Below are 17,308 nucleotides of genomic sequence, written 5' to 3' on the forward strand. Positions count from 1 at the left end.
GTGAGTTATTAATCTGCATACTGTCTTGGATATTTTTTTAAAGCATACTGAAAAAATATTTTAGTATGTTGAGCTGTAATCATCTTACCTCTTGGGTTAAAATGTGATAATCTAGGACTGTCAGTAACAAAATGAGCTGCTTATTCAAGCTGTCACTCATGTACCAAACGATACTATTTTCAAACACAGTGTTCAGTTCAGTTCAGTTCAGTCACTCAGTCATGTCCAACTCTTTGCGACCCCACGAATCGCAGCACGCCAGGCCTCCTTGTCCATCGAGTCGGTGATACCATCCAGCCATCTCGTCCTCTGTCGTCCCCTCTTCTCCTCCTGCCCCCCTCCCAGCATCAGAGTATTTTCCAATGAGTCCACTCTTCTCATGAGGTGGCCAGAGTATTGGAGTTTCAGCTTTGGCATCAGTCCTTCCAGTGAACACCCAGGACTGATTTCCTGTTACTCCTATTGAAAAGTAGTTTTGACTTTTCAATTTAACTTATTCACAAGTATCCACCCACTCAACTATCTAATTGTTATTCTTTGAAAGTTTCGAGTCTTTCTTAAGCGTTTTTCACCTAAACTTTCTGTAAGAGCTGGGAGATCCTGGTTTACCAGCCTGAACCTTAAAGAAGAGCCATTCCCTCTCTGCTGAACTTCTGCAGTTTATTCCATTTTAAGAGACGGCTCTGTAGAAATGTCAAATGTGGCATTTTCTGCTCAGTGTGGCCTTTATAGCTGAATATTTAAAAACTGTTTTTCCTTTTAGTTCAGGTTGAAGACCCTAGAAGTTTCTCAGTATCACACCCCCATTCTGAAGTGACTTAACATTTTGAACTCTCTGGCTGTGCTAGATTAAGAATATCAGACGTGGTATAATTTAAAACAAAACAAAACAGCTTTGACCTAAGAGTTGGGTCATGTCTCTGCTATTAACCAGGAGTGTAACTCTGAGTAGGCTAGCTCTCATTTCCTCCCCTAAAATAAGGAAGTTAGAGTAGATCATCTCTAAGGTTCTCTTAGAGTGGGATTCTGTGAGGCGTAACTAAACCCAGCTTTATGTTTCTGCTAAATAAAAGATTTAGTCATATGCAATGACTTTTAATAATCCCAGATCTCAAAATGTATTTCTCTCAGGCCCATATGATTCAATACACCCAGTCTCTGTTTGAACCCTTTTATGGAAACCGGGTTTATTCTCTGTTCTTATTAGTATGTCTTGCACCCTGTGCATTTCAAATGGCCGAGAAGAGCAGAGTAGGGAATGTGAATTATGAATAGGGGAAAAAAATGTCTCAGGTAATGAAACAGTACTGTTCCGAAATGCATAGACTTTTCTGTGACTGTGTTTTTGACGCAGCTGTGGACTCACTCTCTACTTTCAAGTTTTCCTTCTTACTGCATGGCAGCTTGTTTACTCACCCAAGTCACGTGTCCGGTGTTCGTAAAGATCGTCAAGCTAAGTAGATTCTTCCCTTGTGTTAAGGCCTGAAGACATAAGCATCACTGCTAATTATGCAACTTCTGTTTTATCATTTAAGTTCAAAACTAAATTTTGTTTAATAGAATTAGCCTAACACATGTAAAAGTCATTTCCAGACACTCATTTTTGTATGTTTTTCACATACAGTAAAGCCCACAATGTATACATATTCTAAAATTCTTTTCTTTAACTTGACTTACCAAATTCTAAACCCAGACATAGAACAAAGACTTGATGCTCCCAACACTGTTTACTCTGCATTTATTCTGGGCTTAGTCAGCTGGCACATAATTATGGTAACACAGCTACTTTGTGCTTCATGTAGAAAGATGGTTCATAAGGAACATTTCTTTCCTATATAAAAAATGTAAATTCAAGTTAATTTACCACAAGATGTTAATCCATAAACATAATTCTGAAGTGATTTCCATCTTCCAAGACAGTTGATTTTAGTAAAGGAAACTTTCATCACAGTAACCCTGATATTAGTTCAGGAAGCTCAGCATTTTCTTCTGATTCTATCTGTGTTACCCACCCCCAAATTGTTTTAATCTGGATTAGCATTTTTAAAGGGTGATAGTGGATGGTATGATTTTATAGGGTAATTTTTATCATCATGAGTCTCTCTATATTTTTATCTGGCTTCTAGATCTTTTTACTACCAGGGAGTTGAGCTTACTGTTTTCCAAGAGACTGAAAAGCTGTTTCTGCCACGTTTCCCACCCCAAACCATTTATGCCTGTGGAGGCTTGAGGGCTACAGAAACACAGAGTGCTAAATATATGTTATTAGGGCTGAATCAGAAGTCAGAATTCAACCAGAAGTTCATGTCTGTAAGTCATACCCATTTGTATAAGAAGTAAACATTTTTACCAGTTAACCTCACAATTTCTGGGGTCTAGATGACACCATAATCTAGAGTTATTTAGGAATATATGGACAGATGGATGGATATATATATAAACATTTCTGTTCTGTTAAGAAGATAAGAAAGGCCTCTGACCACAGTGTTAATAAGATCTGTGGGTCGTTTTCTGTTGGATATCATAGATCTTAAGAACGGGGGGGAAAACCTTTTCCTGGATAATCTTATCCTCATTGAGAGCTTCATTACAAACTAAATGCTGATGATTCCCTAAGTCTTTGTCTTCAGCTTGAATCTTTCTCCTGAAGTCTAAAACTCCAAAATTATAATCCACATCTGATGTCTCCACCTCAATGTCATTAACCATCCCCTCCCTTATTAATTGGTGTCAATCTCTACCCCATGACCCCAGCTTGAAGCCAGAATCGTCCCTAATCCTTCCTCCCTCTGTCAGTGAACAAAGAAAGCCCTATCGGTTATATTTTCTAGGCTCTCTAACCCTTCTCCTCAATCTCTGCCTCCATTTCCCTGGTTCAAGCCTCTTCCTCTCACTAGATTGCTGAAGTAACCTGTTGACAACTCCTGCCTGTATTCCCCGACCCCGACGGCAACCCATTTTCTCTACCTGCTATTGGAGACATTTTTCTAAAGCTCATTCATATACGGTCATGTCACTAATTATGCTCAGAATTATCAAGCATTTCTTTTTTTGTCTACAGAAATTTTGTAGCAGCACATTTAAAGCCCTTAGTCATCCAGCCTCCCCTCTTTCTTGTCTTTATCTCCTGATCCCCTTCTCCCATGGATCCTTCCTACATCCCAGCAGTCAGCTGACATCCTGAAAGATGTCCAGCATTTGTGTGCCTTACACATTTCTGGGTACGCTGTTACCCTTCCCCATCCTATATCCCGACTTCTCAGTGCACCCGTCCATTCATGAGCTAGCTGTGCCTGGACCTGTCTCGTGAGCTAGATTGCAAGTTCCTTACGGGAGGTAGTGTTCTGTTCATTTTTGCATCTGCAGTGCTTGGGTCCATAGAAAAGTTTTAACAAGTGAGGTAAAGTTCTGAAATTCTCTGATGGCCCACCAGAAAACATAACTATGTACAGTGAAAGTGAAAGTCAGTTGTGTCCAACTTTGTGACCCCATGGGCTATACAGTCCATGGACTTCTCCAGGCCAGAATACTAGAGTGGGTTGCCTTTCCCTTCTCTAGGGGATCTTCCCAACCCAGGCTTCGAACCCAGATCTCCTGCATTGCAGGCGGATTCTTTACCAGCTGAGCCATAAGGGAAGCCCCAACTGTGTATATATTTTATGTAAAACTCAGATTTACTGTAACCTCAACCTTATACAGCCACAAATATGAAATTACAATTTTTAAGGCTTTAAAGTTTTTTTTTAATTTATTATTTCTTTGGGTTGTGCTGGGTCTTCATTGCTGCACATGGCTTTCTCTAGTTACAGGGAGTGGGGCCTGCTCTTTAGTTATGTCTGTGGGCTTCTCATCGTGGTGGCTGCTCTTGTAGAGCACAGGCTCTAGAGCGTGCAAGCATCAGTAGTTGTGGCACATGGGCTTACTTGCTCCGTAGCATGTGGGCTCTTCCTGGACCAGGGATCGAACCTTTGTTCCCTGCATTGGCAGGCAGATTCTTAACCACTGGACCACCAGTTCAGTTCAGTCGCTCAGTCATGTCCGACTCTTTGCGACCCCATGAATCACAGCATGCCAGGCCTCCCTGTCCATCACCAACTCCCGGAGTTCACCCAGACTCATGTCCATCAAGTCAGTGATGCCATCGAGCCATCTCATCCTCTGTCGTCCCCTTCTCCTCCTGCCCCCAATCCCTCCCAGCATCAGAGTCTTTTCCAATGAGTCAACTCTTTCCATGAGGTGGCCAAAGTACTGGACTTTCAGCTTCAGCATCATTCCTTCCAAAGAAATCCCAGGGCTGATCTCCTTCAGAATGGACTGGTTGGATCTCCTTGCAGTCCAAGGGACTCTCCAGAGTCTTCTCCAACACCACAGTTCAAAAGCATCAATTCTTCGGCGCTCAGCCTTCTTCACAGTCCAACTCTCACATCCATACATGACCACAGGAAAAACCATAGCCTTGACTAGACAGACCTTTGTTAGCAAAGTAATGTCTCTGCTTTTGAATATGCTATCTAGGTTGGTCATAACTTTCCTTCCAAGGAGTAAGCGTCTTTTAATTTCATGGCTGCAGTCACCATCTGCAATGATTTTGGAGCTCAAAAAAATAAAGTCTGACACTGTTCCCACTGTTTCCCCATCTATTTCCCATGAAGTGATGGGACCAGATGCCATGATCTTCGTTTTCTGAATGTTGAGCTTTAAGCCAACTTTTTCACTCTCCACTTTCACTTTCATCAAGAGGCTTTTGAGTTCCTCTTCACTTTCTGCCATAAGGGTGGTGTCATCTGCATATCTGAGGTTATTGATATTTCTCCCAGCAATCTTGATTCCAGCTTGTGTTTCATCCAGTCCAGCATTCCTCATGATGTACTCTGCATAGAAGTTAAATAAGCAGGGTGACAATATACAGCCTTGACGTACTCCTTTTCCTATTTGGAACCAGTCTGTTGTTCCATGTCCAGTTCTAACTGTTGCTTCCTGACCTACATACAGATTTCTCAAGAGGCAGATCAGGTGGTCTGGTATTGCCATCTCTTTCAGAATTTTCCACAGTTTATTGTGATCCACACAGTCAAAGGCTTTGGCATAGTCAAAAAGCAGAAATAGATGTTTTTCTGGAACTCTCTTGCTTTTTCCATGATCCAGCAGATGTTGGCAATTTGATCTCTGGTTCCTCTGCCTTTTCTAAAACCAGCTTGAACATCAGGAAGTTCATGGTTCACGTATTGCTGAAGCCTGGCTTGGAGAATTTTGAGCATTACTTTACTAGCGTGTGAGATGAGTGCAAATGTGCGGAGGTTTGAGCATTCTTTGGCATTGCCTTTCTTTGGGATTGGAATGAAAACTGACCTTTTCCAGTCCTGTGGCCACTGCTGAGTTTTCCAAATTTGCTGGCATATTGAGTGTAGCACTTTCACAGCATCATCTTTCAGGATTTGAAATAGCTCAATGGAATTCCATCACCTCCACTAGCTTTGTTTGTAGTGATGCTTTCTAAGGCCCACCTGACTTCACATTCCAGGATATCTGGCTCTAGGTCAGTGATCACACCCTCGTGATTATCTGGGTCGTGAAGATCTTTTTTGTACAGTTCTTCTGTGTATTCTGGCCACCTCTTCTTAATATCTTCTGCTTCTGTTAGGTCCATACCATTTCTGTCCTTTATTGAGCCCATCTTTGCATGAAGTGTTCCCTTGGTATCTCTAATTTTCTTGAAGAGATCTCTAGTCTTTTCCTATTCTGTTGTGTTCCTCTATTTCTTTGCATTGATCACTGAGGAAGGCTTTCTTATCTCTTCTTGCTATTCTTTGGAACTCTGCATTCAGATGCTTATATCTTTCCTTTTCTCCTTTGCTTTTCACTTCTCTTCTTTTCACAGCTATTTGTAAGGCCTCCCCAGACAGCCATTTTGCTTTTTTGCATTTCTTTTCCATGGGGATGGTCTTGATCCCTGTCTCCTGTACAATGTCACGAACCTCATTCCATAGTTCATCAGGCACTCTATCTATCAGATCTAGGCCCTTAAATCTATTTCTCACTTCCACTGTATAATCATAAGGAATTTGATTTAGGTCATACCTGAATGGTCTAGTGGTTTTCCCTACTTTCTTCAAGTTAAGTCTGAATTTGGTAATAAGGAGTTCATGATCTGAGCCACAGTCAGCTCCTGGTCTTGTTTTTGCTGACTATATAGAGCTTCTCCATCTTTGGCTGCAAAGAATATAATCAATCTGATTTCGGTGTTGACCATCTGGTGATGTCAATGTGTAGAGTCTTCTCTTGTGTTGTTGGAAGAGGGTGTTTGCTATGACCAGTGCATTTTCTTGGCAAAACTCTACCACCAGGGACTACCAGGGAAGTCCAAAATTTTAAACATACATACACACACACAAAAAACATATAACAAGCTTCAGCACTAAAGCCATGCTCTATCTTTCCTAAAATAGCCTCAAGCTTTCACTCAAGCTATTTATTCTTATTTAGCGGAATGCCTAATAGGATTATTGAATTGCTTTTCTGGTTCCCAGTAGGTGAACAGACTTGGAGCAGAGAGAGAAGGATATTCACCCAGGGATGGCAGTGAAAGGGCGTGATAGTGAAAGCGAGAATCACGTAGTCGTGTCCGACTCTTTGCAGCTCCACAGACTGTAGCCGCCAGGCTCCCCTGTCCATGGGATTCTCCAGGCAAGAATACTGGAGTGGGTTGCCATTCCCTTCTCCAGGAGATCTTCCTGACCCATGGATCAAACCCAGGTCTCCAACACTGCAGGCAGATTCTTTACCATCTGAGCCACTTACCAGACATACTGAGGAGCTGATAGCTTTCCCTTAAGATAAAACCAAAGGGAAGAGGGTAAATTAATATATGGTATAGATTAGTAATAGATATTAATAATGATGATTCATCAAAAGGAAAGGTTGTTTTAGAAGGCAGCATATTCTGTAAAATATAAAGGATTTTCTGTTAAAAATGGTTGAAAGAGTTTTATCACTTAATTAAGATTTAGATATGCCATGAATTTTCATATATGGAACACATAATTCCCTAACAATGCCAGCTAATGGTTCTCCAGTATCACAGGTCTGTTTTACATATTGATAATATAAAATTTTACATATTGATAATATAAAAGTCTGTGACAGATCAGAAGTTTTCTAAGTAGCTTTTTTCTGAATTCAGTCCATTACTTTAGTAAAATAGTTATAAACTATGGGCAATTTGCCCCAGTAAGGTAGTGTAAGGTATTTATAAGATATTTAATGCAACAGTTGTTTGCTTTGTATGATGTTGTAGAAATAACACTAATTATAACACTAATACACTAATTATAGTGTTACTGATTCCTTTGAGTCATTTAGTCTATATTCCTATTTGCCTCACCTTTGTGTCCTCACATATAACAATATAGTTTAATAGTTTCTAAATGTGTGCACAAAGATGTGTGTCTAAAGTTTAAGTATTTGGGGATTGCCTGGGGTAGACGTGAAACCCATGCATAAAAATTAATTGTGAAAATAGTACATGACTCTAGAATCAAATACTGAATGGTGGTATTTAAATTTTGAATGTTATAGAAATTCAAAGATAACAAAGGTAACAGGCTAAAACAGAGACAAAGTAGAACTGGATCTTACGGTAGACAGCCCCCAGGCATGTCTTTCCCAGGGACACGTGGCTCTGTGTGATCTCCAGTGGCCCTTCATCTCACCATCACAGAAAGTGTCAGGATTCCCCAGTAGCTTATTCTTTATCCCCAGAGTGATTTAAACAGTAGTGACCATATAGCAGATTAACACTTATATTAAAAATTAGTGAAGAAAGTATGTGATATAGTTGTTGTTTAGTCGCTAAGTCTTGTCTGACTCTTTTGCAACCGCATGGACTGTAGCCCGCCAGGCTCCTCTGTCCATGGCATTTCCCAGGCAAGGATACTGGAGTGGGTAGCCTCTTCTTTTTCCAGGGGATCTTCTCGACCCAGGGATCGAACCCATGTCCCCTGCATTGACAGGCAGATTCTTTATCACTGAGCACCTGGGAAGCCCATGTAACATAATACTATGCTTTATATGTACATGTATGTAATTGTATAATAGGCTAGGGTTTGTTTTGTTTTAGTGATGTTTGACTAAAAAATAACAGGGTATATTTTAGGTACAAGAACTGCTTATACCAACCAGAGCAAGTGGTAAGCACCTTCAGGGTCATCATCCTGGGAGCCAGTGCATTCTTTCCCGTAACACTGTCATCCTTATATTTTTGGAGCTCCTCTTTTGCATTTCCTCAGAGTCTGTGACTCATTCTTTTCAGTATCCTCAGCGGTGACAGATCTTTTTCAGTTGAGAATGAATTTGACTTTTGGAACCAAGAGTCACTTAGGGCCAGGTATGATGAGTAAGGTGGAGGATCAAGCTGAAAAATGCTATTTTTGGTTAAAGTTGGCGTGTGACAATAAAGTAATGAGCGTGTTTTCTGGCCTGGCTTATAAAGTAACCAATTTGGGGTTAAAGTATTCTAAATAATTTGATTTTCTGATCAGCCAAATACTTAAAATTGAAGCATTTGGTAAAATGCAGAATAGAGCAGTTAATTTAACCCTGTATTCAATCTTGTCACATTCTTGGGTGATCTCTGCAAGTGTTCACGATTATCGTAGCTCTCCATAGCCGGCAAGGATGTGAGAGATTAGAGTGAAGGAGAAGAGGGCGGCAAAGGAAGAGATGGCTGGATGGCAATGGACATGAGCTTGGGCAAACTTCGGGAGATGGTGAGGGACAGGGAGGCTGGCGTGCTGCAGTCCATGGGGTTGCAGAGAGTCGGACACGACTGGGCGACCGGACAACAACAACAATCTAGAACATATCCTGAAGAGCTGTTTGTTGGCAATGGTACATTTGTATTTCTGGTTTTTTTAACCCAGATAGATTTTATTAGCTTAATTTTCTCATTTGTTTTTTCCTAAAAGCAGAGGTTTTTTTATTGTTTTGTTGCAAATTACTTGAGGTTCCTGCAAGACGTGCCTTCTAGGTTCTTCAGGGGAAGAATTCCTCTTTTAATTGTTGAGCCATATTTCAAAGATGATGTAAAGAGTTGGAATATTCCTGCTAAAACTCACTGGACTTTAACCTATTATAGATAATTTTACTATTTTAATATCTTCTTTTTTTTCTATATCTAGTTAAAAAATCTAAGTTTAGAAGAACTGCAGATGCGGTTAAAAGCGCTGGACCCCATGATGGAACGAGAAATAGAAGAGCTTCGTCAAAGATACACTGCGAAAAGGCAGCCCATTCTGGATGCAATGGATGCGAAGAAAAGAAGACAGCAAAACTTCTGAGTCTAATTTCCTTTCTGTTTGTTTCTATGACTATTCTGGAGACCAAGAAACCACTAAGAATTGAAGAAATACTATGATTTTTTTTTAATCTCTAAGATTTGTGCTCTACAGCCAGGCAACAGCCAAAAACTGATGATGGTACAAACCCAGGTAAATTCCCAGAAGACAGACTTAATACGGTTTCCACTGTGTTTTCATTTTTAAATGATGAAAACAGCAGAAGTGCATTCTTCTCTGTATCTGTCAGCTACATACCAGCACTAAAACTCTGTTGTAAAACGAAGGCTGTGTTTAGAAACCTTGAAAATCCAAAGCTATTGTTTAATTGTACAGCACTGAAGGGCTTTATGTTACAATATCCTTTATTCTTTTCTAATAGCCTATTTATTGTATCCCTCTAGGTAAACTTATTTATTTATGCTGTTTCACTTTGTTTTGTTTTTTAAGGGCAAGATCAGGATAGCTTTGGTGAAGGTCGGGACATATTAATAGATGACAGTGTACAACCAAATTATACTGTAAGCCAGGAGCTACGGGGTACATTCCTTGATTTCCAGGATAGTTTTCCAATAGAAGCAGAGCAATAATAGCAATAGTACACAAATGGGCCAGGCATTTTTTTATACTGAAGCAATAATTCCATTTTTACCTTCTGAAATTTTAATTTTTTTATTTCTGACGTTTGGTACAAATAGGATTATATATATTTAGGTCGTACAGAGCTATAATGTTTAAAACCAAAGAAATCAATGGAACCCTTGCACAAAAATGTATGGTGAATATTTTAAAAGAAATAAATCCTTAAGACAAATGTAATTCTTAATATTGTTTCATGCTTCATGGGTAGGTCTGAGAGCTAAACTGTATCAAATTGTAATAAGCTCATCACATTTATTTCTGTGAAAATGCTCAGTTGTCCCCAGACTTTTTTGTTGATTTCATTTATTTGCTGGGAATTGGTAAACATCATGTGCCTGATGATAACAAAATAGCAAAAACGTTTGTACTGATCTCTGGGGACTGAAAAAAAAACAAAAAAGATTAAAACCATTAAAAAGAAACTCATTTCTAAGCTAAATGAACATTTGCATGATTGAACCGGGACCAGTCATTTCCTAAACTACATATGGCCATCTTGACAGCGTTTGTTCTTTTGTGTGTTTAATTACTATGTGTAAATCATAAAGACAAATAAATTTACTGTGCCACCCAGCACATTTCAGCTCTATCTTTTTTTAAAACTCATGACCTAGATTCTGTCTTTTCTAGGCAAGGAAGGTATGTTAGTCAGGACAGAGCAGGCTAGATTATTCAGTGATAACAACTCTAAAGCTTCAAGGGTTTAACATAACCCAGATTACCGGTCACCCACATGTTCTGCTCCTAACCTTCACAGCCAGGGACCACGCTGACAGAGCTTCCACCATCTGCAACGTTGGTGGTCACCACAGCAAGGGAAGGAGCCCTGCAAGTCACACAGTGGCTCCAGCCAGCAGCGACAGAAGTTGTATCATCTCTGGAAACTTCTATTCCTTTTTAAAATGACCTTTGCACCCCGGGTAATACCTGGAGTAACATTTGTCCTTGCCCTGTTGAGTCCTTACAAACAGTAAACTGTCTCATTGGATACAAATTACGATTGTCAAAACATGGTAAATATTGAAGATTTTATAAAGGTTATTAAAAATGGTGCTAGAGAAAACTTGAGTCCCTTGAACAGCAAGGAAATCAAACCAGTCAATCAGGAAGTCAGTTCTAAATGTTCATTGGAAAGACTGATGCTGAAGCTGAAGCTCCAATGCTTTGGCCACCTGCTATGAAGAGCCGACTCATTGGAAAAGACCCTGATGCTGGGAAAGATTGAAGGCAGGAGGAGAAAGGGACAACAAAATATGAGATGGTTGGATGGCATCACCAATTCAATGGACATGAGTTTGAGTAAACTCCGGGAGATATTGAAGGACAAGGAAGCCTGGCGTGCTGCAGTTCATGGGGTCGAAAAGAGCCGAACATGACTGAGTTACTGAACGACAAAGACTGAGTTTACAATATATTCTTCAGCTACATGTGTTTGGGTCAATCAGATGAGTCAGTCAACTCAAACACCCCGCCCGTTTTTTTCTCTGTTTTTCTTTCAGTAAACTGCTGAATACCTCACCTAATTTGATGGAATCCACTGACTGATTTGTTATTAGCCAAGTAAAACCACCTACGTGAAATGACAAGAAACCTGTGAAGATGATTTATGTCCTGTTTGCTAAACTAGAAAATTTATGCAAATTCATTCAACAAGGCCTGTTAACTACTCTTACTAATAAAGTCTCAACAAGAATCTTCCTTTTAATCCTGAGTATCCCATGTTTGAATCATAATTTTTGTGTGACTAGACTTTACATTTGTCTGTATATATGTATGTTATATTTGTCTTTTTAAACATGTATGTTATTTATATATGTAATATTCTTTATATATATGTTATTTATATGTATATATTTACATGTTGTTATATTTGTCTTTCTCAATATATGTATGTTAGTCGCTCAGTTGTGTCTGACTCTTTGCGACCCCATGGACTGTGTGGACTGTTCCCCCCAGGCTCCTCTATCCATGAAATTCTCCAGGCAAGAATACTGGAGTGGGTTACCGTTTCCTTCTCTAGAGGATCTTCTTGACCCAGAAATCAAACCCAGGTCTCCTGCATGGTAGGCCGATTCTTTATCATCTAAGCCACCTGGGAAGCCCAAATATATGTCTACACACCTATATTTAGAGATTTAAGAACAGTGGACATTGTTCCACTTCAGAACCTTAGGAAGCTCCAGAACATTTCAAGATAATCTGCCTTAAAATTTTCCTATCTTCTCACTCTCTGCCGACCACCAGTCAAAAAAGGAATTTAAAGTTTGGAAGAACCAAAAGCCATTAAAGAAACTTTCAAGTCTAGGTCAGCATTGATTAATCATTATTCTTAGGAAAGAGTTTTCTGGTTATTTTAATAAGTTTAAGAAGAAGCCACTTACTATTTTAACCTTGGTTGCTGAGAACATTCCAGAAATAGTTAAGTGTGCTTTCTGCACACCCCCATCCTTTCATAGATACAGTATTGTAGATGTAATTGAAGCTAATGAAGAAGGATTTCATCTTGCTGAAAAGTCAGCATCATTGTATATGTTGGCCTCTAGATGAGAAAATTTTTTCTTTGATTTAATGAACTTAGATGACTCATTGCTACAGGCTTACAATACACTTAGCTTATTTTAGCATAAATAGTTTTATATTCAAAATATGAGCTACTTTGGCCAGTTGGACAAGATAATTTTTAAATAAATTTATTTATTTAAATGGTTTTCAAAATAATAATGCCTGTTATTTGGGACACTTACATGTGTCAGGTAATTTGCTGAACAGCCTTACATGTATTATTTACATGCTTTTGAATTTCTTTCTTCTGCTTGTTTACTGAATCATATCCCCAACTTTTAAAATCACTCTCTACTCACTGAAAGATATGTAGCTTCTCTAGTGGAAATTATATAATATATTAATAAGATGTTTTAAACTTAGTCACAGGAAATCTTTTCAAATTACTGACACGTTAGCATTCCATAGGAGTGCTATTTTCGTTTCCTATCCTGTATGTTAAAAGACTGATTAAAATAAATCCTAATGTACTAATAATAAAACATTCTAAAATAGAACAGTTTTAAAAAATAATTGGAACTGCATTGCATACTAAACTTCTTAAGTACAGACATTTAATTAGATATTTTATCAAAATGCTATTTTGGAGATTTTTTTTGGGGGGTGGGGGCCCAAAGCCCAGGAATCTGGAGTCTAACAAGAGGACTACTTGTCTTTGCTGTTTGAGTGGTTTGCTAAGATACAGGGGCGCTTATATACCTTGGTAGCATAGTCTGATGTACTGGATCATGGCTTTCCTCCAAGGAGTCAATCAGCTTCTCTCCCATGTTCCGTGTCTACTCAAAACACCTTCAGCCTCAGTCCACCAACTCCCTGAGTCATAAAAAGACCCCAAAAGAGAAAGCAAGTGGCCGGTTCGGTTCTTCCACTAGTCTTGCAAGAATAGTTCCCAGTCCATTGCTTTTCTCACACTGACATTAGCCAGACTCCCTATTAATTTTTTTTCACTTGATTAAGCTCCCTAATTTAAAATTCTGATTCTGCTGGTCACTCTCCAGTTGGCAGAACTTTGCCTACCAAGTTAAGGATGAACTCTGTGCAATGGGAGGAAAAAAAAAAAGAATGAACTCTGCCTCCTGCCATTCAAGACCTGTGTGTGTGTCACTAAGTCGCTTCAGGCGTGTCCAACTCTGTAATCCTGTGGACTGTAGCCCGCCAGCCAGGCTTCTCTGTCCATGGGATTTTTCCAGGCAAGAATACTAGGGGAGGTTGCCATGCCTTTCTTCAGGGGATCTTCCTGACCCAGGGATAGAACCCTTGTCTCCAGCATCTACCTGCATTGGCAGGTGGGTTCTTTACCACGGGCGCCACCTGGGAAGCCTGTCGAGACCTGCAGCTTGTCCCAGCCGTGACGCCCATCGTGCTTAACTGCTTTCTTTGATGCCTTTCTTCCATCAAACCAAACTGCTTCCAAACTCTATTTGATTTCCCTTATTACTGGATTGTAAGGTAGCTGAAAGCAGAAACTTGGTGTTTATCTTGCTTTCTCACAGTGCTTACAAGGATGTTAGATGTATTTGGTAGTAAAGTTTCACTGAAGGCAACTAGCTTGAGTAACAGAATTACCATCATTAATCATATAGGCTAATCCCTCTCCTTACATCTTGGTAATCATGGTAACAAGAACAATAATGTCAACCAGTTTTTGAGCAGCTACCAGATCATGAACTGGATATATTATCTCAAACCTTCACAACAAGATGCATAGTCTTTTTCTCAGAAAAGACAGGATTAGAGAGATTAAATGAGATCACCAGGCTAGTCAATGCCAGCATGAGCTTAAACTGTCTCCAAAATCTTTGCTTTTTCCACTAGGACCACATTGCCTAATAAACACAGCAGGTCTGGCTTTAGAATTGCTGGACAGGGTTGCTGATCTATCTTGGAAGAAGCTTCAGTTAAAACTTAGGAGAGGACCTTGTTAGCTGATTTGAACTTTTTCTCCATTTCAGTGGAACCTAAATTTTCCAAAAAGGCACCCTATCTACATGACAGGAAAAGAAGCAGGGTGCATTTACTGAAGTTTCCAAGATGATTTGTACAAAAGCATTTTTTTTACCCTTCATTAGGATATATTTTTGGAGTTCTTGTGCCTTAAAAGCTATACATTATACATATATATATATATATATATATATGTATGTATATGTATATGTGTATATATATATATATGTAAACTAAAATGTGAGCATCTTCTCTTCCTTACCAAAGTCTGTCTTTGATAATGAGTAGAGAAACATTAATCAGTACAGTGGAAGAAAGAAGACCTCAGGTCAATTACCTGGGTTCAAGTTCCAGCTCTATACTTTCGTTGCCCTGGGCAAGGAGAAGTATTCAACCAATCTGTTTCAATTTCCTGATCTATAATAATGCAGCAACTGTGAAAATCAAATATTCTAGTACATGTGAAATATTAAGTGAAGTTCCTAGGATATGACTTCAAAAATAAACGTAACTCTTTTCAGTTTAAACAGTTTGTTTTTAAAAGAATAAAGAAAAAGGCCCTGGTCTCCATTGATAAACAAGTTTATTGTAACTTCTAAAGTGTATTAGCATCTTCTAGAACCCATCAAGGATCTAACCTGCTCACAGATAGTGATTTAAGTATTTCCTTTCTTCCTAGAGCAAAGTCAGTAGTTAGGTTAAGCTATACTATCCCCCACTTAAAGAATTATCCTTTCTATTTTAGGGATATTATTAAGGCCAACATCTATGGCTCCATTTGTGAAGAACCATCAGGAAATTTTCAAATTTATTCTATAGTTTTATTTCAGTAAAGTCTTGGCATTCTGGTCCTTAAAAGTATAAATCATATAATTGATTGGGTTTCCCAATTTACTTTGATCTAGGAAGTTTGAAGTCAAATTTAGAGCTAATAATTTTATAGGATTCTATGATCTACATGTCTACATTTCCCTGATCTTATATTTATAAAAATAGAAAGGTTTTTTTTTTAAAGGAAAAGGAGTTACCTGGAGGTATGAGTCTTTCCAGTACACCGAGAAAAATCTGGTTCCCTATCATGCTATTTTTGTATCTTCTCATAGGGTTCCTGTGGGTGTCACATATGGTCACAGTGCGTCAAGGGGGTTTGCTGGTTAGGCCCTGGGCCTGGAAACCTGCTGGAGTCTTTCAGAGCATCACCACATGGGGAGAAAGAAATCTGTAGCGTATGAGGTCCCCTGGTCTGGAGGTAACCACTGTCTTTCCTCTTAGGGAACAAGCCAGGAGAGGATACCACATGCCCGCAGTCCTCATACCTCCTGCCCTCAGCAGCCTGCTCAAATCACATTTACACCAAAATTGATTTAGGCTAACCAGGCAAAAAACCATGCTGTCCAAACCCGGGGCCAGTCAGCAGGTCAGAATCCCTTAAAATCTTACCTATCTCTCAGTGTTTTCCCATTTGTATTGTTCTATCCATAAGCCACTTTATAGTCTCAGAGAAAAGAGCAAATGGAAATAGGTTGTTTTTTTTTTTTTAAACACGATAGATACGACAGTTGTAGCCAAAATTACAAAATAGTGTCATACCCTACATTTCCACGGTAGAAAAACAAGCATTCCATTTTATGAGAAAGCACTAAAAATTAGAATTCTAAAATGCTTCTAGCAGAAAATTCAGTGCCTGCCTGTATTTAAACCAAGCAACAAGTTGTCTTTAAATTTTTACAGAATTTTCCAAGGTGAACTGTAATTAGTTGAGTGGAAGCTAAATAACACCTGGCACTAAAGCTCTCAGCTTTTAAAATATTCTCTTTCTAATGTCCCAGTGAATACAGAGCTCGCTAGACGGGGGCAGTTCTGCAGCTGTGCAGTTTTTCAGACTTCCCATTTATTCCATGACAGCTTTCTTTCCTATTTAAAAAGAAAATATTCTTAGCAAAAATATTCAAATGAGAAGACATAATAGCACTTGGAACCAAAAAGTCTTCAATATTAAAAACAAGATACACTGAGCAATCTGAAATGTAGAACTGTTTCATTATTAATGAATCAATGTGCAAATTCATGAGTTCATTCTCTGTTGACCTTTCATAAAGTTTATAGAAGTTTATTCTAAAAGCATACCAGCTAATGACCATAAATCAGTTTCCACACTTAGAATGTGGCCTTTGGAAATTATGCCTGATATTAATGGACTAATGAACATAGGCCTTAACAAGTTTCAGCAAGGCTTTTCGGTTGTGAGGCTTTATTATTTGCTCTAACAAGTGAGTAGTGATTTGGAATATGATTCAGAATTTGAATGTGGTGGGCAGTCACAGAAGTCCAACAATGCTTTTAAAGTCCATAAGGCAAAATAATTTCACATAAATCTAATGAGTTGCTAGTTTGGGGGTTTTTTAACTTTTTATTTTGTACTGGGGTATATAGCTGATTAACAATGTTGTAATAGTTTCAGGTGAGCAGCACAGGGACTCAGCCGTACATATACATGGGTCCTTCTCCCCCAAACTCCCCTCCCATCCTTGCTGCTACATGACACTGAGCAGGGTTCCCTGTGCTATAACAGTAGGTCCTTGTTGGTTTCGCATTTTAAATATAGCAGTGTGTGCATGTCCATCCCAAACTCCGTAGCTATCCCTTCCCCCCATTTTCCCCTGGCAACCATAAGTTCTTTCTCTAAGTCTGTGAATCTTTCTGTTTTGTAAGTCAGCTCATTTGTATCATTTATTTTTAGATTCCATATGTGAGGGATGTCATATACTTGTTAAATGACTTCTGACGTCTTACCAGTTCCCCTGACCTTTACCCAAAGCAATGGTAAT

At 39.0% G+C, this 17,308-nt stretch overlaps 1 protein-coding gene across 2 annotated transcripts in view; it reads left to right on the forward strand.

Annotated features, from left to right (window-relative positions):
- Window positions 1-11,679, forward strand: part of STK3 (serine/threonine kinase 3) — a 310,059-nt gene extending 298,380 nt beyond the window's left edge. Inside the window, exon 10 of one of the 2 annotated variants that reach the window (XM_027561460.1) lies at window positions 9,177-10,550. In XM_027561460.1, coding sequence (XP_027417261.1) covers window positions 9,177-9,412 — 236 coding nt within the window. In that variant the 3' untranslated portion in view covers window positions 9,413-10,550. Of the gene's footprint in view, window positions 1-9,176 lie in introns of both variants that reach the window. The other variant, XM_027561459.1, reaches the window with a different exon arrangement.
- Window positions 11,680-17,308: the final 5,629 nt, after the last annotated feature.

The sequence above is a fragment of the Bos indicus x Bos taurus genome, chromosome 14, assembly GCF_003369695.1.
Source record: "Bos indicus x Bos taurus breed Angus x Brahman F1 hybrid chromosome 14, Bos_hybrid_MaternalHap_v2.0, whole genome shotgun sequence".
Taxonomy (NCBI): Eukaryota; Metazoa; Chordata; class Mammalia; order Artiodactyla; family Bovidae; genus Bos; species Bos indicus x Bos taurus.